Source organism: Hyperolius riggenbachi, chromosome 4 (assembly GCF_040937935.1).
Source record: "Hyperolius riggenbachi isolate aHypRig1 chromosome 4, aHypRig1.pri, whole genome shotgun sequence".
NCBI lineage: Eukaryota > Metazoa > Chordata > Amphibia > Anura > Hyperoliidae > Hyperolius > Hyperolius riggenbachi.
The window spans coordinates 275493497-275516976 of NC_090649.1; the positions used below are offsets into that span (position 1 = coordinate 275493497).

A 23480-nucleotide genomic window follows, 5' to 3' on the forward strand; every position below is an offset into this window, starting at 1 on the left:
GGAGAGAAGTCGCCATGTTGCGGCGAGCCTTTAGAAGAAGTTCTCTCTGTTTGTGGTGACGCAGCGTGAGCATCTCGTGCCGAATCCGGGTGATCAGCGTCTAAGGTTTTTATATAGTCCAGACTGTCAGCCGGGTTTGTGAATGTTTGCATTGGTTCGTCTGGGATATAGATCCTTAACACTGCCGGGTAGACTAAAGCAAAGCGGATATTTTTCCGAATAAGCAGCTGACACGAGGGGACAAACTCTTTCCTAGCCTTTGAAACCTCCACCGAATAGTCAGAGAACACCAACAGTTTATGGCCTTGGACTTTTAAAGTTTTCTTTGTTCGATAAGCCCTTTAAAATTTTGGTTTTGTCAGTGAAATCCAAGTAGCGGGCAATGACTACTCGAGGGCGGTTGATATTTGGGCGTATGGGCCTAATCTATGCGCTCATTCAACTTTAAGCGGGCCTACAAGGCCTAAGGCTTCTGGTATTAAAATGGTGCATAGTTCCATCAGGTCGTCCGGCTTGTACGACTCAGGTAAGCCTACAAATTTTAAGTTGTTGCGCCGGGACCTGTTCTCGAGGTCCTTGACCCGGTCCGCCAGTATATACTGCTGCTTGTCATGAAGGTCAGACTTCTTTTTAAGTGAAGAGAAGTCGTCTTCTAAAGCGCTGACCCGTTTCTGTGTGTCATCTATCCGGCAAGAGTGTTGTTGTAGTTGGGCCGTAATCGGGGCGAGATGCGTGTGGAGGGATTTGGAAATAATGTCAGTCACATCTTGCTGTAAGTGCTGTGCTACCTCTGCAGCGAGTTGTTTATAGTCCATCACAAAGGGCCTACCCGAATCCTCGGCCTCCTTCACGCCGTCTGGATCAGCCGCCGCCATTTTAGATCTTGTTGTGGCGCCGGTTCTTGCCTTAGGCGTATCTTTAACTCGCGGTGCTTTGGCCACAAACTTGTCCATCCGGACTCTCGGGACCCCTTCTGATGTCTCGTTCTAAGTTTTGAGGCCAATCGGAGCGGGGTCTCGGCTTAGTTCACCGTTGGAATCCCGGGCGGGGAGCGGAGCTCGTTGGGACACGTCTCCTACATGAGGTGCCGGAACCGGAAGTGCCCTTTTTTGTTAATAGTGCCACTGCAGCTTTAAGGCCAAGCTGCAGGGCCGCACATCACAGCACACAAGTGATCCACCCCCCCCCCCTTTTCCCCCCACCAACAGAGCTTCCTGTTGGTGGGGTCTGATCATCCCCTCCAGTGTTTATTTTTTTTTATAAATATTATTATTATTATAATTATTATTTTTTAAATAAAATTGTGTATATATTTTTTTTCTTTTTTGAATAAACCTGCCCACCCTCCCCCCGCTCGCCAATCATTGTGAACGGCTGTCATAGGCTTCAGCCTATGACAGTGAATCACCACCGACACTCTGGAGGGGACAGCCGTGTCACATGGCTGTCCCCAGTACAGCTGCCTTAAATCGCAGCGCTGTACTGCCCTAATAGAAGGCGGTTTCGTCGTCTAACAGTCTCCGAGCGGCGATTGCCGCACAGAGACTGAAGGTGGTGGCGGAGCTCTGCCCCCCGAGCAGGAGATGCGCAGCGTGCGCGCGATCTCCTGCTAGCCCCATAGAAGACTGTTCACGCCAATGGGCGTGGAGTGGTCCTGGGGCTGCCGCACTGCTCACGCCAATTGGAGTGGAGCAGTCGGTTTCTTCCCTGTGTCCCTGTTATTTGCCTACTGCGCACGTGCAAAATAATGGACATGGACAGCTGGACTGGACTAGGGAGCAAAGCGGGCGTGCGGTGGTCGCGCACATGCGCACTGGCGGTGGCGGCAAAAAAAAGACCTAAAGCCCGTTTTTAAACGGGCTTGAGTCTACTAGTATCACATAAATAGGCAATGTCATTTAAACATAACAAGTCCAAGTCAGAGTTACCTGGCTTCTGTGCTGGCTGGTCTGGCTTTCTGCTGGGCGAGCTGGCCTGCTGCCAGCTGCCCCCCCCCCCCCCAGCATTCCCTGGCCTTCTAGTGGACCCCCTCCTATGCTCCCATGGGCCTCTCATTGAGGCACCACAACTCCCAGAATGCCCCCATAGAAGAGCCACAGCTCCCTGCAGGCCCCCATAAAGGTATTACAGTACCTAGCTGTGCTGGCTGGTCTGGCTTTCCATGGGCATCCCATTGAGGCATCACAGCACCCAATATGCCAATATAGAGGCACCACAGCACCCAGCATGCCCCCAATTTCCATGTGCTGTGGTGCCAAGCTGGGTGCTATGGTGTCATGCTGGGTGCTATGGTGCCGCTATGGGGCACGCTGGGTGCTGTGTTATGCCATGCTGGGTGCTGTGGAGCATGCTGGGTACTGTGTGGTGCCCTGCCGAGTGCTGTGGTGCCTCTAATCTGCGAGTGGGAAATCTGAGGCACCCCAGAATAGATCCGGGGCACGTGCCACTGATCTTTAGGGCCAGTAATGTCTCTGCCATTAAATATTGTTTAACCATTTTCTGCATTTGTTATGAAACACTAATTTCCAGAGTGGTCAGCACACCAAGCCAGTGCTAAAATAAACAGCATCTATTCATCAGTAAACAGTTTCAGAGATTAGATTTATGATGAGGAATTTCCCCAGGGCATTCTGGGAGAGCAAAGATCTTTTCTACTGGCTTTAGAACTCTCAGTAAATGAACATTTCACAGATATCACATACCTAGGGAATTTGACACCCGGTGCTGATTATTTACAGGTAGATAAAAACCGATAACACCAAGAGCCCGAATAGTGTAATATGTACTGGTAAATGGTTACTAGATAGAGTAAATATTAATACTCACAAACCAGGGTTACCATTAGGCAACCACTGTAAAGGCAGGTGGGGAGATGTTCCTGATCCCACTCAGGAATAAGAAGTTGCTCTCTGTAGATGAGAAAAAGGGGGTTCAACCCTCCACCCAGGGTGGACTCAATATTATGCAGAAGAACAGAGGCGCCAAAAGGATAAAAGGAAGCTAAATGAGCTGAAAAATATATTGTATATACAATCAAAATTGGACTGTGTGTGGACTCACCAACCAATCCAAAAGGTTACTTTGCCTGCAGTTCTGACTCCCTCAGGATTCCCTCAGGGTCTGAGGCTTTATGGTAAACTGCAGCAAAGGGAACAGGAATTGGTGGGTGACTGCGCATACGTCACATTGGTAAATAGAGGAGGTAGTGGTGGACTTACCTCCTCCAAGTAGACACACAACGACTTTAGTAAAGACAGTTAATATATTTTATTTATGAACTCCAAAAATGCAAATATTCGCAGGTTTGATCCCGCTTCATCAGGCAATAACAACGGAGCAATAGCATATGTCAGAGGCTCTACTACTGACCACATATGCTATTGCTCCGTTGTTATTGCCTGATGAAGCGGGATCAAATCTGCGAAACGCGTTGCATATTTGGAGTTCATAGATAAAATATAAGGACTGTCCTTACTACAGTCGTTGTTTGTCTACTTGGAGGAGGTAAGTCCACCACTACCTCCTCTATTTACCAAGAATTTGGTTTTTAAGCTCAATTTTATAGCTTCCTTTTATCCTTTTGCGCCTCTGTTCTTCTGCATAATGATTATTTACAGACACCACCACTCCCCCCCCCCCCCCCCAAAAAAGTTTGTTTTATGGGATTGTTGATTGGTTGGGGCGCCAAGCGTGTCACTGCAAATTTGGACGTGGACGGAGCTAACCATTATGAAACTCTGTACTCTATACCAGGGGTCCCCAACCTATTTGAGCCCGGGGTCCACTGTCCCAACCAAAATTTTCTTTGCCCCCCCCCCGGGTGGGGGGGGGCATTGTTGGATGGGCGTGGCTAGTGGCGGCGGCAGTTACCACAGTATAGCGAGTACAGTTAGCCCATTATAGCGAGTACAGTTAGCCCAGTATAGCTAGTACAGTTAGCCCAGTATAGCTAGTTCAGTTAGCCCAGCATAGCTAGTACAGTTAGCCCAGTATAGCTAGTACAGTTAGCCCAGTATAGCTAGTACAGTTAGCCCAGTATAGCTAGTACAGTTAGCCCAGTATAGCTAGTACAGTTAGCCCAGTATAGCTAGTACAGTTAGCCCAGTATAGCTAGTATAGTTAGCCCAGTATAGCAAGTATAGTTAGCCCAGTATAGCTAGTATAGTTAGCCCAGTATAGCAAGTATAGTTAGCCCAGTATAGCTAGTATAGTTAGCCCAGTATAGCAAGTATAGTTAGCCCAGTATAGCAAGTACAGTTACCCCAGTATAGCAAGTACAGTTACCCCAGTATAGCCAGTAGTTACCCCAGTATAGCAAGTACAGTTAGCTCAGTATAGCTAGTACAGTTAGCACAGTATAGCAAGTACAGTTAGCCCAGTATAGCAAGTACAGTTAGCCCAGTATAGCTGCCCCAGTGTCGCCAGTACAGTTAGCCCAGTGTAGCCAGTAGTTACCCCAGTATAGTGCCCCAGTGTAGCTATGATAGGTGCCCTCTCCACCCTGCGGCCGCCGCTCCTGTTACCTTATGAGCGGGTGGTCGCTTCCTTCCTTATATTCCCCCAGGCGTTCCTCTCCTCGGTTGCAGCATCTCGTAATACAGCAGCGCTTCCCGTGCGGCTGCTGTAAAGAAGGGAAGGAAGCAGGGCAGCGGCTTCCTGTAGCGGCGATCGCCGTTACAATGGGAACCGCTGCCCCGCCCCCTTCCCTCCTTACAGCAGCCGCACAGGAAGCGCTGCTGTAATACGAGATAGGAGAGGGGCTTTGGGGAATATAAGGGAGGAAGCGGCCCGCCGCTTTTAAGGTAACAGAAACGGCGGCCGCGGGGGGGGGGGGGGGGGGGGAGAGGAAGAAAGGCCAGATCCGCCGCGGCCCCCCAGAAATTTGCCCACGGACCACCAGGGGGCCGCGGCCCCCAGGTTGGGGACCTCTGCTCTATACAGTGCTGCAGAAGATGTCAGTGCTATATAAATACACAATAAAAATAATATGGTAGGGCATTAGACTATGACTATGGTATGATTAGATTGTGAGCTCCTCTGAGGACAGTCAGAAAAGGGGGACACACGAAAGAGGGGGATGCATAAGAGGAAGGAGTGAGATAAAGAGGTAGAGAGCCTGGTGGGAGAGGAGAAATGGCAGAAAGACCTCTCACCAGGACTGCAGACATCACCAGTGCGGTTTGGCAGGGACATGCTGTTAAAAGAAGCCACTAAAATCTGAAAAGAGGTAAGGGTCATGGGGAAGATAACAGGGTGGGAGGAGGAGCTGGGAAAAGAGATAAGAGCAGAGAAGCAAGCTAATCTAAATTGCCTGGAGCGTGCTTCTCTGTTCACTGCAGAAGTCGGCTGTCAGCACCTGTATCACTGGCTTCTGCAACAGCAGACTACCCTGCATTATTGATTTATTACTCTGATCAGAATAAATAATCAATAGTCTACGGCACTCTGGTATTACAGCAGCCAGTGCACATGGTTACTAATGACAAGCAACTATTGAAGCACACATCCTTCCACCTCTTCCTGCTAATGTCGCAGCTACAGCACAGCAATCATTCTCTCTACTCACCCTGCTGCTCTGCACATTCACTCACCGCAGACTGTGTGTAGAGAGCGAGGAAACACATTGCCCATAGGACAGGAGGGGGTGTGCTACATCTAGTCCGGGAAATAGTACAGGCCCCTGCACTGCCTGCTATTATTTTCCCAAATGTTGCCCGAACTATGAAAAAAGGTTCCAGGTGGAAGAACACAGTGGCTGAGCACCACAGTGGCACCCCTAGCCATGGCTACACCCAGGGCTGTGAGCACCTGCAGCCCGATAGTAGGTATGCCACTGCTTGTCAGTACTGAAAAGATGTTGCTGCCTGTGATACATTTCAGAAAGTAAATCAGGGAGAAGAAGGATTTTTACAATGGGCAATCACTAACAAAATCATTTATAAATGAGCATTGTAAAACAAATAAATACATAGGCCATTTTATTTATTATGTTATTCTGATTAGTTCCTCTTTAAATCCATAATGATATCAGCTTGAGTAGTGATCCGCTAACAGCATCTACGTAAGTCCTCTAAGAATTATTCAACTATGCAAGCAAAACAGATCATTAATATTAACCGCTGAAAAATTAAATCACTACTTGCATATAAAGTGTTTGTCAACCCATTACTCAGTCATTCAAAAAAAAATAATAATAATAATAATAATAGAAATTAACTGCTAGGCAAGAATTAGCTAATCCTGGCCTGGGCTGTGTCAGACCATAATGAAGGCTGCGGAAAAAGAGTGAGTTACTGGTTACAGCAGTTGTGTACATAAAAAACCCTTAACTGTGGCAGCGTCTACGTGGCTGAAATCACACAAGACCTAATGCTCTGACCTTTTAGCAAACCACAGTATGGTCTGATATGGTCACCCATGATCACCAATCTGCAAATGCCATAATTCAGGAGTTTCACTTTATGAAATTAAAGCACAGTGAACACAGTGTGACTTGTTAATATGCAGCAAAACCTGGAGACTATAAAATGGTTCTCTTTGCTTTAGCTCTAGCTATATACAGTAAAATAATAATAATGCACATGGATGTATATTTATCTTACCTTCACAAGATTCAAAATGATAATTGGTGACCCAAACCTCTGCAGCATTTGGTCAAAATGAGAAGCAGCGACATGTGCATATGGATCTGCTTGGTCCACTGGCAAAACAGAAACACACACATTATTGAAACATGGTAGTATCAATCTGACTTTGGAGATTAGTGAAAATACACAAAACACAAATCTATAGCAAGTATTATCTATACCAACTGTGCTTTTTATGTATTCACAATGACATTTTATGGCTGAATCACAGCACTGCGAGGCTTCAGATTCCTCTTTATTGTTACATTATGATAACCTTCATACCACTGAGTTCCCTTATTATGTTTCAAACCTTTTCAAAGCAAGCATAAAAGGATTACATTCATGAAGTATGGATACAAGATCCTTGATGAGGTACCTTGTATGTAACTACGGCTTTCGGAGGTTACTAGGTCATTGTTCCAAAGCTTATATTATAATATCAAGGTGCTTAAAAAAAAACTTAGCTTGTAAAAAATACAGGGGCTGCCATTGCTAACTTGACTGGCGGTACGGTGTATCTACAGGCTTCAATGTTTTCTAAGGCACTGACCTATTGTAAATAAATGTTTGATCCATTGATTTAGAAAATAAATCAGTTGCCAATCCTGTACCCATTTTTATTTAACTTTCACATCCAAAAATCTAACCTCAATCTTACGCCAATGAATTATCAATCTAATAATCGGATATCTTTCATGTAGCTCCTGGATAAATAGCTCTAGGCTGGAATGTGGCCCGTCCGCACTTTGCTTGGCTTGAGGATGGGCTGGACACCCGAAACAGCTCTTGGCCTGGCATGAATAGTGACCCGTGTAATAAAGATACTGTATAAACCCAGAAGTCTAACAAATTACAACTGTTGTAATACATACCATGATTTATAGTCTTATTATGTGTATATTAATACCCTGACTATTAGTGTATTTAACAAATCAGCATAATGAGCATAGCTATCTTGGTGGTAGAGGGGGGGATGGGGGAGGGGAGAGAAGGGGTGGCCATTGGGTGGTGGATTGTTTCTAGTTTTGTACCATGTGTTGTACTATGAGTTGTTTTTTTGGTGTGTGGACTCACCTGTGAGTGAGTCAATCTTTGGCTAGTTTGTCATGTTAATAAAATTCAATAAAAAGAATTAAAAAAAAAAAAGAATAGTGACCCGTATCTATCGGACTGCTATGAATAGTGTGAAACTATATGCCAGTGCTATATAAATACATAATAATATGGTAGGACATTACACTATGACTATGGAAGGGATTATATTGTGAGCTCCACTGAGGGCAGTCAGTGACATGGCTATGTACTCTGTAAAGTAATGCAGAAGATGTCAGTGTTTTATAAATACTAATAATAATTAGGGTGACACACTAATGGAATTATGTTAGAGAGGGAGATATCAAGAGGAAAGGAAGGAAAGTGAGAGGGAGAGAGGAGTAGAAAGTATACTGGTGACTGGTGGAGCCCATATGCAACTGACTTTTTCTCCTAAATAATATCCTAGTAAATCATTTTCATCTTCTTTTTAAAGTAACTTTTCAGCATTTTACAATTGAAAAAGTACCAAAACGTTGGTGAAAATTACTATCAAAATTATTTTGAGTATTTACTTACTTGCTGGTGGATTAAAAGGCATTTTGTGATATACGGCCCATATGCAACTTACTTTTTCTCCAAAGTTTTCACCTAGGTGATATTTTCACACCTTGTCAAAAATTGCCCTTTAAACCATGAGCAAGCAAGAAAATACTGAAACTCATTTTAATGGGAACTTTTTCAATTGTAAACTGCTAAACAGTTATTTTAAAGAGACACTGAAAATGATCTCCTAAGAGATAACTCAGGGGTAAAAGTTAATTGCATATTGGCCAGGGAGGGGAGGAGGGAAGTGGGAGGTAAAGGGGAGACACAGCAAAAAAAGAAGGGAGGACTGGAGAGTGGATAGAAAAAATGTTTTTTAGCCATACAACAATAGGTTCCTATGTTCTAATCTTGACAAAAACATAATGGGAATACTGGGGGTATGTGGCAATGAAGGAGACCTATGGGGAAGGGGGTCAGGGCTGGCTTTTAATAGGGACTGTGGGGAGGCATTATTGATAGGGAGTTGGGAATAATTTGTAGCAACAGATCTTTAAATCAGGAGAGCCAACTATTAAAGAAGAGTGGGAGAAGAAAGGGGGAGAGTAGAGGTAGTGAGCACTGCAGATTAGGTGCAAACTAGCAGGATTCTGGATTTCTGGTATTTGTTGCTTGTTAAAGTGCGGTGCCCAGGCTCAGCATCTCACATAGGCTTTAGAAATTGTAGAGATGGATTATCACAGAGTGATCTATCTTTTTACTAAGAAAGCCTGACTGTATATATGGTCTGTTATCTTCGTGATAAGACTGCCCTTATTGCTGGTCTCCCAGGCCAGCACACGTGTTCAGAATTGTGTGGAATTCCTTAACTCTGTAAAGCCAGTTGCTTGTGGTCCAGCATTAGTCATGGAGAGAATCTGAAGACATAACAAAAAAAGTTGTTTAGGTGATACCTTTAATGACTTACTGTATAAGATTTCTTTGCAAGTTTTCAAAACTTTAAGTTACTTCTTCAAGCATGTTACAGAACTGGATCAGAACCATACAGATCAAGTTCTGTGACATGCCTAAAGAAGAAACAAAGTTTTGAAAGCTTGCAAAGAAATCCTGTACAGTAAGTTGTTAAAGGTATCACCTAAATAACTTTTGTAGTTACTGTATATCTTCAACTTAACTCTGTAGCTGCTTTTCCTGTTCAGTGCACACTGCTGGAGCCTTAAAACAGTTAAATGTATGTTACTCAGCAGGGAGGGGGGAGAGGCCCCAGTCACTGCTGGGGCCCCATACTCGACTATTGGTACTATTGCCCTGTTGGTGGCTACGGCAGATTCAAATTAGATATTTTCTGCATTTTGACCTTTGTCTGCTCTTCTTGTCTGGCTGTCTAGTTCAGCCATGCAGAGCGGGCAGCAGGGAGCGATTATAGTTGCCTATTCCAGATTGCTGGATCAGCTTCTACTCTTCCTCCATGCGTGGCTTTGAACTTCCAACACATTGTTTGTTTAGCCTTACATACTACAAATATTCTTTACGACAGAAATCCCATTCAATTACTTTTCTGGTTGCCAATGGTAATGACCAACTTATGCCCCCAGTATGCCAAACAGCTCCACCAGATGTCAGGATTAGCTACTCAGAGCCAGATGTAGTAAATGTTCAATGATTTAACCACTTTGTCCTCCTTGACGTAGTTCTACGTCAAAGAGGACATGTGCGCTCCCGCGGCCGTTCGTGCACGTGCACGCACGCTCCTGGCCGCGGATCGTTAGCCAAGGAATCAATGAATCGGGCCATGGTGCCTGTTCACTGATTCCTCTCCCTCGCAGAAAAAGTAGCAGCTTCTTTCAGGCGCTTCCCTTTTTCTGCCTCCTATGTTCCTCTAAGTGTACATTGTACACTTAAACAGTGACGTCCTGTAAACAAACTCAAGGTTGCCATCTTGTGGCCAAAAAGTAAAACTACATCTAAATGTAAAAAAAAAAAATACTCTTATATTTACCCCAAACAAAAACTATTTACATCGCACCCTCCCAAAAATACCCACATAAAATGTTTAATAATAAACAAAAAAAATTACAATTAAAAAAAAAAAAAAAAACCCACAAATATTTACCTAAGGGTCTAAACTTTTTAAATATCTATGTAAAGATAAAATATTTCTATTTTTTTTATAAGCTTGTAAATAGTGATGAATGCAAAATGGAAAAAATGCTTTTATTTCCAAATAAAATATTGTCGCCATACATTGTGATAGGGACATAATTTAAACGGTGAAATAACTGGGACAAATTGGCAAATACAATACGTGGGTTTTAATTATGGAGGCATGTATTATTTTAGAACTATAACGGCAGAAAACTGAGAAATAATTAATTTTTTCAGTTTTTTCTTAATCTTACTGTTAAAATGCATTTACAGTAAGGTAGCTCTTAGCAAAATGTACCACCCAAAGAAAGCCTAATTGGTGGCGGAAAAAACAAGATAAAGATCAGTTCATTGTGATAAGTAGTGATAAAGTTATAGGCTAATGAATGGGAGGTGAACATTGCTCGGATGCATAAAGTGAAAACGACCGAGGGCTTAGGTGGTTAAACAAAACCCAACTTTCCTTCCCCAGTGAATCTAATTAGCATGTTAAGAGACTTACAGTATTTCATTCATCATTCATTGCCAGTAACAAGTCTTAATAATGTTTTTCATCACTTCAAGAAAATGTCAGCTGGCTGTTGCAGAGTGAATAATTAGTATGCGGTTGCTAACATTTAAGATGTTCACCATCAATAAGAATGTGAAGTGGCTAATTTAATGATGAGAATGTGATTCTATGAGATTCTAACTTTGCATATAGGCTTGGTATTTACTAATGATTTTCAGGCATCTAAACCATACATGTGAGTGGCCCTCTATTTGTTCTCACAAGAAGAGTGTTCAATGTGTTAATTCGTCATCCAAACAAGTTGCCAGATGGACTCACTTTAGAGCAGTCAGAAAACCGTAACATGAAATGTTCCCTGAGTGACAACCACTTGTAACCAGCTTCAACCGCTCCCACTGGGATTAAAGGGTGCAGATCAAAGACTATAATTAAGTAGCAATTGGTGAAAAACTTGTGTTTTATATAACCTTCCTAGGATGGTATTGCACTATTTTAATAAGTATCAATACCATTTTCAAGCCAAGTTCACAGAAAACTGTCATAATGGTTTGCAGGTGGCCACTGTTTAACACTTTAGCAGCCAATTTATTTAGAGGCTTACAAGTGTTCCGGGCCAATTTATTTGTTATATTTCCTTGCTACTGTACTGCAGTAATGTGTATTTATGGCCACTTGTCACTAGAGGGCAGTGTGAGACAATAACAAATGAATTTTGCTTTCAGTTTCTATACCTCTACTAGCAGAGAGACATCAATGCAATCCAAAAATTTACAGCACAAAGAGTTCTGCTGGCTGAGGTTAAAAGAAGAGCACTTATCTCAAATATGGCTGCTAATGTATTCATAAACAATTATGTGTCTGACCTCTTAACTGTGCTCAGCCATGGCCTGCTTTCCAGTATTCAGTATTTGAAATTTGAACAGTGATATTTTAGACTAAGGTCAAAAGAGCTGTCCAGAATATGGATGATCAATGAGATGAAAATAATTCCGAGTTCATGCAGGATTATGTAAATTTTGTATGCAAATTTATGCAGCTTGAAAATGGACCAATCAATTTAAACCTTGGTGGAACTTGGTCTAATCACAAACTGCATACACCTGCGCACAAAATTTGCATTATCCTGCATGAATTGGATAGAGGTAGATAAAACAGAATGAATTTGAGTACAGTTGAATCCCTTTAACCTCCTTAGCGGTAACCCCGTGTGTGACACGGGGTAAGCCGCCGGAGGGTGCCGCTCAGGCCCTGCTGGGCCGATTTACTTAATTTTTTTTTTGCTGGACGCAGCTAGCACTTTGCTAGCTGCGCCAGCACCCCGATCGCCGCCGCCGCGCGCCCGATCGCCGCTATCCGGTGCGGCGCGCCCCCCCCCCCCCCAGACCCCGAGCGCTGCCTGGCCAATTAGTGCCAGGCAGCGCCGAGGGGTGGATCGGGTCTCCCAATGACGTCCCGACGTCGGTGACGTCATTCCGCCCCGTCGCCATGGCGACGGGGGAAGCCCTCCAGGAAATCCCGTTCTTTGAACGGGATTTCCTGATCGCCTATCGCTGGAGGCGACTGGCGGGGCCCTCGGCTCGCTACATGATTTAAAAAAAAAATAATTTAAAAAAAAGGCTGCGCTGCCCCCTGGCGGTATTTTTCATACCGCCAAGGGGGTTAAAGTAAATTCTAAGGGACCAGGGAAAGTAGTTTACTTTATCAGAAGTTTACATTATCCGAATTGGTCTTACATTATATATTTATACAGACGCATTTGCTGGGACCTGAGGACTGAAATCACTATATCAGAGTTTATTATAACGAGATTCTACTATATAAGAAGCTCCTTAACATAAACATCATGGAGAAAATGAGAAAAGTAAATAGTGTCCATGAGAACAACAAGATTAATGATAGAATTGAAAAAGGTTTCCAATCACAATACATTATCTTACTCCAAAAAATGTGTAGAAAGCTCACATGTAATTGGTGGTTTTGGCATCATGGTAGAGATATCTTGGGACCAATACAAAGGGACTGAGCCTCGGACTTGCACATAGGAAGAATAGCTCCCAGCAGTAAATGACATCACAGATGCATCATGCACTATTTGCTCTGTCTCTACTTCGTTGGCAACATCTCCCTGGAAAGAAAAAAAGAAGAATTAGGTAACAGTAACAACTTAGGCCCGGTTCACATTAGCGGTGGCTATCCGGAATAGCCGTGCCGGAGCCGCACCGCATGCTGGCCGGACGAAACGGACGCACGGCATAGCAATGTAAGTCTATGCCAGGGTTCACATGTGTCCGTTTCGTCCGGACCGGAGCCGGACCGGATCCGGACTCCGGTGTCCGTTCCAACATGCGCTATTTTTTGGTCCGGCTCCTCCGGCAGCCGTATCCGGGGCGGAGCCGGACTGCACCATCCGGCCAATGGAAACCAATGAGAACCGGAGAGCGCACAACACACTGGCAAAAAATCCGGATGTTCTACCCCACTTCCTATGCGGATTTTTGCGGCGATATTGGCTGGGGACACATGGGCAAGCATTTTGGAGTGGAGCAGCACAGCTGGATCCGGATCCGGAGATGTTGGCAGCATGTCGGAGGTGGAGGTGAGTGCTAAACAGCAGAGGGCCTGATTCCACAGGTCCCCCTTCTGCTGACCTCCCAGACCCCAACATTTTTTTTTGTTTTTATACAGGTTGTTACTATCCGGATCCGGACCGCAACCGTGTTCATACCGCACGGAAACCGTATGCAACCGGACCGGATCCGGACAGGAACCGTACGGTTCAGGTCCGATCCGGCTCCGGTGCGGTCCGGACATCCGGTGCGGTTTTTGCAAAACCGCAAGTGTGAACCGGCCCTTAAACAAAGTTATAGCTGATCTACAGGTGATATTTCTTATTCTAATTGTCAAACGATTATCATCTTTAAAGGTGCAAACACACACTCTACTAAATATGGCTGGGCCGGTTGTTCATAGCCATGTTAGCCGAGAATGGGGAGCATATACAGGTGTCATTTAAAGATCCGGAACGCTATAGTAGGGTGGTAGAAAAAAAATTATGGTTGGGCATCGGGCAGTGGATGAATATAGGACCAGTGAACGAAGGAGTAGGGAAATTGTAGAAAAAGGAAAGATGCAGGAAGGGCATACAATGGATGGATGGATGATGGGTAAGCATGGAGTAATTCTGTGGAGTGGTAACATGAAGGTGGGGTATGTAAAGTGGAATGATAGTGAATGTAAGAGGAGTGAGATGATGGGTGGACACACTGATTAGAAAGGATAAAGACTATCAATTACCAAACTTTTGGCGGCCACATGTTGAATAATGCACCACCCATATGGGGAGACACTCAGGTACCCTGAACAATATTCATACGCAAACTCCAAACCCGAGAGTCTTCATGTGCTTCAATATTTTATTTTACAGCCTGGAAAACATTATACAAAACATGGTTCACACTACATCTAAAATTCTAAAACCAATGCTGATACATGTGAGCTCTACTTCTTTCCCACTGTCCCCATCATGGTATAATACCGCATTGATCACCCAGTGTAAAGCCTATGCAAATCAACTGGTATATCCAATCATGTCTGGACATATGTGGGCCCTCCACCCGGCGCACACCACGAGGCCTCCTCATTCACACTCTGGCCACAGCATACTGTATGCTGTACGATGGGACTTGTTTCTTCTTCTACTACTAAAACCGGCCGGTCCTTTACTTTCTCCTGATTTGAATGACCTATCAAGCCTGCATGACAATGGGGATATAGCCACTTTGATAACATCAATCACTTTTCCTTATTCATCTCCATGTTTCCGCAAGTCAGATCTCCACAATATAATAGACATAAGCTGGCCAGCAAGGAATTGCAGTCCACTGTTTTTCAAACAGCTCAGAGGTGTTTGCCACATACACAATGCACTGTATGCTTCCGTGTGTAATGATTGCTGTGTGCTAGTATATTACTCACGACCTTCCTGCAGTATCTGCGGACTTCAGAGGGAGCTATGATCAGGGTTTTCACTTAGCAACATCCGCCCGATGCTGGTATCTCATCACCTCACACGCTTCCTGCTCCGGTCACATCACCTTTCACATGCAGAAGTTCGTGGTGCAGCCCGGCGTCCTGGGTAGTGAGCGCTCACATGCGTCTGCCTAGCCCCGCCCACTGACGGATTTCGCCCCGCCCACGGGGCTTTCTCAAAGTGTGTGGGGTTTGGCTCCATCTGCAGCACTGTCTCCTTATAGAGGCCGTCATTCTCCACTTCCTGGCTCCTCCCTGCTTCACCGTCCTCCATCTTTGTTTCAGTCCAACTAAGGGCAAAGCGAGTTGTTGCTTTTCCTTTTCAATATCCAATCCTTTTTCTCTGCGACATATATTAACCTATCCTGTTTGGTCTTCACTATATCCCCATCCTTACTTCAAGAAATATACCATATTTAAATCCGAATTCAAATCGTCTGGTATTCTTGTCCCCAGACGGTAGATCCAAGTTGCTTCAATTTTGTATAAATCGTTTTCAATATCTCCTCCTCTATGGGACAGTTTTTGTTTTATGATACCTTTGAATCTTAACACTGTAGGATCTCTATTATGGAAACGGTCAAAATGTGTCCCCAGCGGACTATCTTTTTCTGCTCTTTCAATATTTTTAACATGCTCCCCAATACGGGTACCCAAACGTCGTTTCGTTTTCCCAATATACAATAAATTGCACGGGCATTTTATACAATACACCACTCTTTCTGAATTGCAATTTAGATTGTCCCTAATCTCAAAGGACCTAGTACCCTTCACATTGGAGAACACTTTTGTTCTCTCCACTAGGCCACACACATTACAATCCCCACAGCTGAACATTCCAAATTTTTGAGGGAATTTATTTAACCAAGTTTCTTTTTCTTTGCTTACGAATTCAGATCTTACTAATTTGTTCTTTAAATTCGGGGCTTTTCTAGCCGTCATGTAAGGTCTTTCTCCTACCAAGTTTCTTATTCTTTTGTCTAATAGTAGGATACCCCAGTGTTTTTGCAACACCCTCTGCAATGGATACCAATGGGCCCCGTAGGCCGCGATAAATCTAATGGGATCCTTCTTATCCGGCCTGACCCCACTTTTTTTCCGTGGTGATTTGCTCCCTGTTCATCTCAATCATTTTCTGAAACTCCTGTTCCACCAACTCATCAGGGTAGCTTCTCTCCACCAATCTCTGACTCAGTTTCCGACCTTCCCTCACAAAATCCTCATCCAGAGTACAATTTCTTTTATGTCTAAAGAACTGCCCCCTTGGGACAGCTCTTTTTTGAGATTCTAAATGATGACTGGAATAATGCAAAAGTGTGTTCCCAGCAGTGGGTTTCCTATAGGTGGAGGTTATTAATCTCTCCCCATCTTTTTGAATTTTCAGATCCAAAAAGGACAATTCCTTTTCACTCCATTCATAAGTAAATCTAAGGTTTCTCTCATTCCCCTTTAGGCTTTCGATAAAGCAGTTCAGCTGCTCCCTGCTGCCTCTCCAGACCAGGAGCACATTGTCAATAAACCTCAGCCAGAGACGTACATGTCTCTGGAAGAGGTCCATGGGGTAAACATCCTGCCGTTCCCACAGCCCGAGATGGAGACAAGCGTAGGCTGGGGCACAAGACGCACCCATCGACGTGCCCCTGGTCTGGCGATAGAAACGGCCATCAAAGCAGAAACAGTTATACTCCAAAATTAGCTGTAAGGCTTCAATTATGAACTCGTTGTGGAGTCCAGAGTCTGGGAAATGCTCACGTAAAAAGAAGGCTGTAGCAGCCAGCCCCACTTCATGGGGAATGGAAGTGTATAGGCCCTCGACATCCACACTAACAATCAAATCCTCCCCACTCACAGGAACCCCCTCCAGGACGGCCAACACGTCACCTGTATCCCTAACAAATGAGGGCAATGCCTCAACCAGAGGCTTTAATTTCCCATCAAGAAACTTTCCTAGTCTCTCTAATGGACCATTGATTCCCGACACTATTGGCCGCCTAGAAGGTTCCGCCCTGTTTTTGTGGATCTTGGGAATAGCGTAAAAAAATCGGTGCCTTAAAAGTTGTAACACCACAAAATTCCGCCTCCTTCACCGTGAGCACCCCCATCTCCTTCCCCGTGTCAACCAAGGAGTTCACCCTGCTCTTTATTGACAAAAACGGATTTTCATTTAACCTTAGACTTCTGAGTGATCAAGACACATATTTAAGGTTAAATGAAAATCCGTAAGGATGGGGCTATAGTGAAGACCAAACGGGATAGGTTAATATATGTCGCTGAGAAAAAGGATTGGATATTGAAAAGGAAAAGCAACAACTCGTTTTGCCCTTAGTTGGACTGAAACAAAGATGGAGGACGGTGAAGCAGGGAGGAGCCAGGAAGTGGAGAATGACGGCCTCTATAAGGCGTGGTTAACGCCGAAACGCGTCGTGACGTCAGACGGCACCTTCGCGACCTGACCCCGCCCACCGCATCCAGCTCCACGCCAGCAACATCGGTCCCCGCAGCTCTGGCCAAGCGCGGCAGATAGGAGAGGATTGCCGGCAGGCTATACAGGCGCAATCATTCTACTATACACTGTAAGTGTATTTTTATGCGTGTTTTATCTAAGTAAAAAATTTATTGCACCAGCAGTGCGCTCCTTTTTTCTTTTTCATCTTGCTCATACAGAATTACTGGAACCACCCAGCACCTGGAGCTGCACCCACCCACAACCATCAGCCCATCAGTGTAGTCAGACAGCGCAGTAGTCTTTTTTTGCTCGGCCTCTATAAGGAGGCAGTGCTGCAGATGGAGCCAAACCCCACACAATTTGAGAAAGCCCCGTGGGCGGGGGAAACGCGTCAGTGGGCGGGGCTAGGCAGACGCATGTGAGCGCTCACTACCCGGGACCCCGGGCTGCACCACAAACTTCTGCATGTGAAAGGTGATGTGACCGGAGCAGGAAGCGTGTGAGGTGATGAGATACCAGCATCGGGCGGATGTTGCTAAGTGAAAGCCCTGAGCATAGCTCCCTCTGAAGTCCGCAGATACTGCAGGAAGGTCGTGAGTAATATACTAGCACACAACAATCATTACACACGGAAGCATACAGTGCATTGTGTATGTGGCAAACACCTCTGAGCTGTTTGAAAAACAGTGGACTGCAATTCCTTGCTGGCCAGCTTATGTCTATTACATTGTGGAGATCTGACTTGCGGAAACATGGAGATGAATAAGGAAAAGTGATTGATGTTATCAAAGTGGCTATATCCCCATTGTCATGCAGGCTTGATAGGTCATTCAAATCAGGAGAAAGTAAAGGACCGGCCGGTTTTAGTAGTAGAAGAAGAAACAAGTCCCATCGTACAGCATACAGTATGCTGTGGCCAGAGTGTGAATGAGGAGGCCTCGTGGTGTGCGCCGGGTGGAGGGCCCACATATGTCCAGACATGATTGGATATACCAGTTGATTTGCATAGGCTTTACACTGGGTGATCAATGCGGTATTATACCATGATGGGGACAGTGGGAAAGAAGTAGAGCTCACATGTATCAGCATTGGTTTTAGAATTTTAGATGTAGTGTGAACCATGTTTTGTATAATGTTTTCCAGGCTGTAAAATAAAATATTGAAGCACATGAAGACTCTCGGGTTTGGAGTTTGCGAAAGGATAAAGAGTGTGTGCAGATTGGACAGATGGCGCTTATTCAATTCACTTTTTCATTTTCGTTTTCACCTAGGAGATCATTTTTCAACTTCTGTTTAAAATAACTATTCAGCACTATATGGGCTTGATTCACTAAAACAAATAGCACGCTTTATCAAAGTTAACACGCCTTCTCAGAGTAGCATAACGCACGTTACCAACCCGCAGGGGCTCAGAGCAGGACAAGTGGAGCTCTCGTCATTGCCAATTAGCAGGCATAAGTTCACTATGCTACTCTGATAAGGCATGTTAACTTTGATAAGGCATGTTAACTTTGATAAGGCGTGCTATTTGTCTTAGTGAATCAAGCCCTGTGAATGAAAAATACAAAAATAAGTTAAAAAGTACTGTGAACATTATTCTGAGCTTTTTCTTGCTTGCTGGTAGCCTAAAGGGCATTTTATGGGCAAGGTGTGAAAATATCACCTAGGCGAAAACTCAGGAGAAAAAGCTTATTGCATATGGGCCAATGGATTCAATTCTAGAACACCTGCTCAATAAAAAACAAACAATTAGGTGGGTAAAATACTGTATTCTATATTTTAGACTTCGTGACTTACAGAAAACCATGGCTTCAATTCACTAAGACTTGTTTCGTAAAAAGTCTAACCAGCTGTGGTGTAAGGTCTGGCAGCAAGCTGTGTTCTACTATGGGGATGTTATCCCACTTTTGGCCAGAGTTGTGATGATTCTTTTGGTCCAAATGGTCTGCCTAAAACATGAACTATGCCTTTGCAAGTTGCTGATTCTGTAATGCTACAGCAAACAAGAGTAGAAGTCATCCTTGGCGTCCTTTTAGATTTACATGCTCTCTAATCCCTCTGATTCTCTGTGTATCAATCTTTTAAAGGGTTATGGGGAAACCTCTATGAATGTGCCCTGCACCTGTATTTTATTTTCAGATTTTTCACCCGGCAATGCATCCGTACCATTGGGATGAGTAATCAGATAGGGTGGCTCCTCCTTTTCGCTGGCTCGTCTGCCTGTACATTTTACAGAATGTCTGTTAGTTACCGACCGCTCTAGTCTGGTTATTAAATACTGAAGATCTCACTTGCTTTACAGCATGCTCTAATCTTAGTGAACTGACATTTATTGAGGTATTACCAGCAAAAGTCGTTAATTTACCTCACTAGACAGTAATTGTAGTTTCCCATCCGTTAACAGCCTTAGTGAATAGATATTTGATTGAATGTTCTGTAAAACCAGTTGTTTTCTGCATTAACTAATGCCGTAATGCTTAGTGAACTGTAGCCTAGGTAGATAACCGTCAAGGGAGGTGAACAGAGGGATACTGACATAACATTTGTCTTTATACAACCTTTTAAGCTAAATACATTTTAAGAACAAATAATTTGTAATGCAAATAAATCTAAAATTTCTGTCTATGGTATATATAAATATTCAGGATCCAACACTATCCTTTACCTCACAATTCGCTCCTCTCTTTAGGAACCGGGTCCCAGCAAATTTACTTGACCTTCTTGCCATGAGAGTCACATAAACTGGTCGGCCATATATGATCAGTTCTTAAAGATTTGTTACGGAATATGACAGATATAATGGACAAAAGCCTTTTAAATGAACCATTGCTCTGTGTTACAAAATAACTAGACAGAACACAAACCTGATAATAATTGTAAACATAATAATAATAATAATAATAATAATAATAATAATAAAGTACCAACATTTTCCGAAACTGCATTGAGTACATTGAACAATTTGTATCACTCGCTGTCCCTCATTGGGGCTCAGAATGTAACTTTCCTAGCACATTCTTAGAACAGTTAGGAGGAAAGCCTATTAATCTTACCAGCATGTTTTTGGGATATGGGATATGAGAGAAAATGACACCATACAAAGGAAACTTACACAGACAATGATTGCATACACAGTCTTGGGGACTTTAGTGTTGCAAGGTAAGAGAACTAAACACTTAGCCACGATTCTGCCCACCAGTTTAGAATTATGTAACACATAAGTACCTTACTGCTTATTAATTTAAAAAACATGAATTTTAGTAGCAGTTTTTTTTAAAGATTTTTTTTTTAATAATTTAACAACAGAATAAATTAGTAGCAATTTTTAATTAACATAGAATGTCTTAAAGGATACTTGATTGTCCACAAAAACCATGAATGATATACAGCAGCCAGTCACGGTGTACAATGTCTTTTACACACTTCAAAAGTTCTCCATTCCAAACATACTTCATGTAAGGTTCACTGCATATTCCAAAAATACCTGGAAAATGTTTTCAAAGAATAAATCATAAATAACACATACATGACAATTTCATTTTACAAAGAAAGTATGGCAAAAAAGAGATAATTAGGTCTTAAAAAATTGAATATAATAAATTAAATTGTTAGCTTTCATTCAGAGCACACTGTTGCGTTGCAGAGTGGATTTATTCAAGAAAAATCATTCATTACACCATCAACGAACCAATCTTTGCTTCCTATCTATCACAACCAACAAGCAAATCCAAATTTTGGTTTGACCAAAATCAAATCGGACGACTATTTTTTAATAATCGTTTGTAATTGATTGTGCACATCAACTGAGATTATTTACAAACAATCCGAACAGAATTTCTGATCGCTCACACAATATTTTGCTAGAAATTCGACGGTTAGTGGCCACCTTTAGTGTGCAATATACAGTGCACAGACTGAACTGCCCGATGCGCATCTTTCTGTACCCAGCAGTGGGTTCTGACAATGCAGTACTGAGTTAATTTTGAGCGCAATGCAGAGCTGTCCCATTGTTTATAGATCAATTAATTCAGTTCTGCAATAGAGAGCTATACAGGTACCCATGCATTTTACAAAAATCTGTAATGAGGAGCAATATAAAATGTATATGGACCCTAAATGAAAAAAAGTGAAAAGTGGTTTATTTGAGCAGAAATACTATTGTATTGCTTTAGTACTCATAGGTCAGTTGCTAGGTAATCATGAATACGTTTCTGACAGAATGTGGGTAATGTAAATCTGTAGGTGGCTACTGACAGTACAATTTTGCAGCTGAACGATTATTGCCAGTCGCCGTGGTAAAGTATCGGTTTTGCCCATTACCAGCCAAATTAACACTAGCCAATCTGATCAGATTAATGGGATAAATACGTATTTCGGATTGATCAGATTGGTTAGCAATAATTCAGTCGATAACAGGCATGACCGATCGTTTCCGAACAATTACTCCAGGGATCAGAGACAATCAGTCGGCTGCAAAATTGTACCGTTAATGTGTACCTTAAGGAAGTTGGCCAAAAAAAGTAGGGTGTGGTCCATGGTTAAGGAGACGTATGTTTAGTCAAAGTAACCGTAGGTCAACACCTAAAACTACCAACTGCAGAAATGCATTTTTTCCTAGCTTTTGATGCGTAGAGAATATTCAAAAGACAATTGGCCCGATAAAGTACTGAGAAGGAGCAAATAAGATAAATACAAATACCCTGTGCCAGATTTCATTACTGGTATCATGGCTCTGTAACAAATATACGTTTGTGTAATGCCTGGCAGATCTCCTGCTTTCTTTTCAGCTGCTATGCCCCAATCTATCACCACCTTCTTCACCTTATGTGGCGCGTCCCCGCTTCACCAGGAGGTGAGGAAACAACACCTGCCCGACTTCAGTTACACCCAGGCCTTGGAGGCGCAAGGTGTAGCAGCTGAGGCCAAGAAAACCAGAGTACCACCAGAACAAACAAGACTATGAAGCTGGGTGATGGAAGAGGCTACTCAGATCACCACAGGAGTTATGGACAAGGAAACAAGATTGCCCAGAGCGACCGCAGCTCTGGGCTTTCCGATAACCGACAGCCCCTGATGAGTCAATGTGTTGACAAAATGCATAGGGCGGAGCTTTAACACACGTGACTGGATGAGGAAGTAGTGCCGGCGGGGAGGTCGAGCGAGTCAATGATCTAACGCGGCAACAGCTGAGTGGTTCCCGGGACCCTAACTGTTATGCTATGCGCTTTTGACCCTCCAAGGCTTGTGAATGTAATTAATTTTAAAATCTTTTATTAAATATACGGAGTTACGCTATGTCAAGTGTTTTCAGTCGCAGTATCATCTGGAATAATTTGCAATAGGAAGCTGTGAATGATCGCTACCCCCTCATACCTTTAATCCTACCTCCGGAGATCTGAGAGGCCAGCGCGGTGAGTGCGGTCACATAGGGGGGTGTCCTGGCACTGGTGCTGGTCAAAGGTGGCTTTTAGTATATACAAGCCCTGATTACTTTGGTGATGGTTTCCTTTTGAAAAAGTTTTCAGTGGTCGCAGTTTTACGCTATGTATTTGCTCTGTTTTTGTTGCATGTGGATGTGATTGTCCGAGGACAAAGATCAAAGGGACAGCCTGCTGCGATTACGAGAAGATCCCTGTGGAGATTATCTGTACTGTGGAACTGTGAGACTTTGACCTTTTGTGTCTTTGAGACATGTGTGCGTTTAAAATTTGGGTTTTTTATGAAAACATCCTGGGCTACTCTGAACTGCAGTGTGATTGCAAATACCAAAGACTCTCATGGCAATTGCAAACAAAACCAAGCAACCAAATGCAGGTAGAGAAATCAAAACTGTTCTGCTGCAGCTCCACTGCAACCGGCAGGAGGGATCCTTACAGTTTGAGAGTTTCTAATAAAGAATCATTTAAATAACTAGCTACCTTAGGTCATTCACTGCTTAAATATGTGGAACTTTGCAGCACAAGTTAAGGTATTGATCTCACATGCGTGTTACCATTTAATATTACTACCGTACTTAAATCTTGCGGTTTTCAAAATTAAATTAGCAAATGTTCTTTTCTCTGTTTTGAAATAGAATGTAAAACTGAGAAAAATTTGTTACTTACATTGTCTTTATAATACACTAGTGGAAAACCTGGCGTTG

The 23480-nt window shown here is 43.4% G+C and overlaps 1 protein-coding gene across 4 annotated transcripts in view; it reads right to left on the bottom strand.

Moving 5' to 3' along the window:
• The window catches only part of FIG4 (FIG4 phosphoinositide 5-phosphatase), a 576719-nt gene that overhangs the window by 322575 nt on the left and 230664 nt on the right, over positions 1 to 23480 (bottom strand). For all 4 annotated transcript variants that reach the window (XM_068231289.1, XM_068231287.1, XM_068231288.1 and 1 more), the window contains 4 exons: positions 20694 to 20822; positions 20004 to 20104; positions 12826 to 12988; positions 6603 to 6700 (listed from right to left, as the gene is read on the bottom strand). In XM_068231289.1, coding sequence (XP_068087390.1) covers positions 6603 to 6700; positions 12826 to 12988; positions 20004 to 20104; positions 20694 to 20822 — 491 coding nt within the window. The remainder of the gene's footprint in view (positions 1 to 6602; positions 6701 to 12825; positions 12989 to 20003; positions 20105 to 20693; positions 20823 to 23480) is intronic.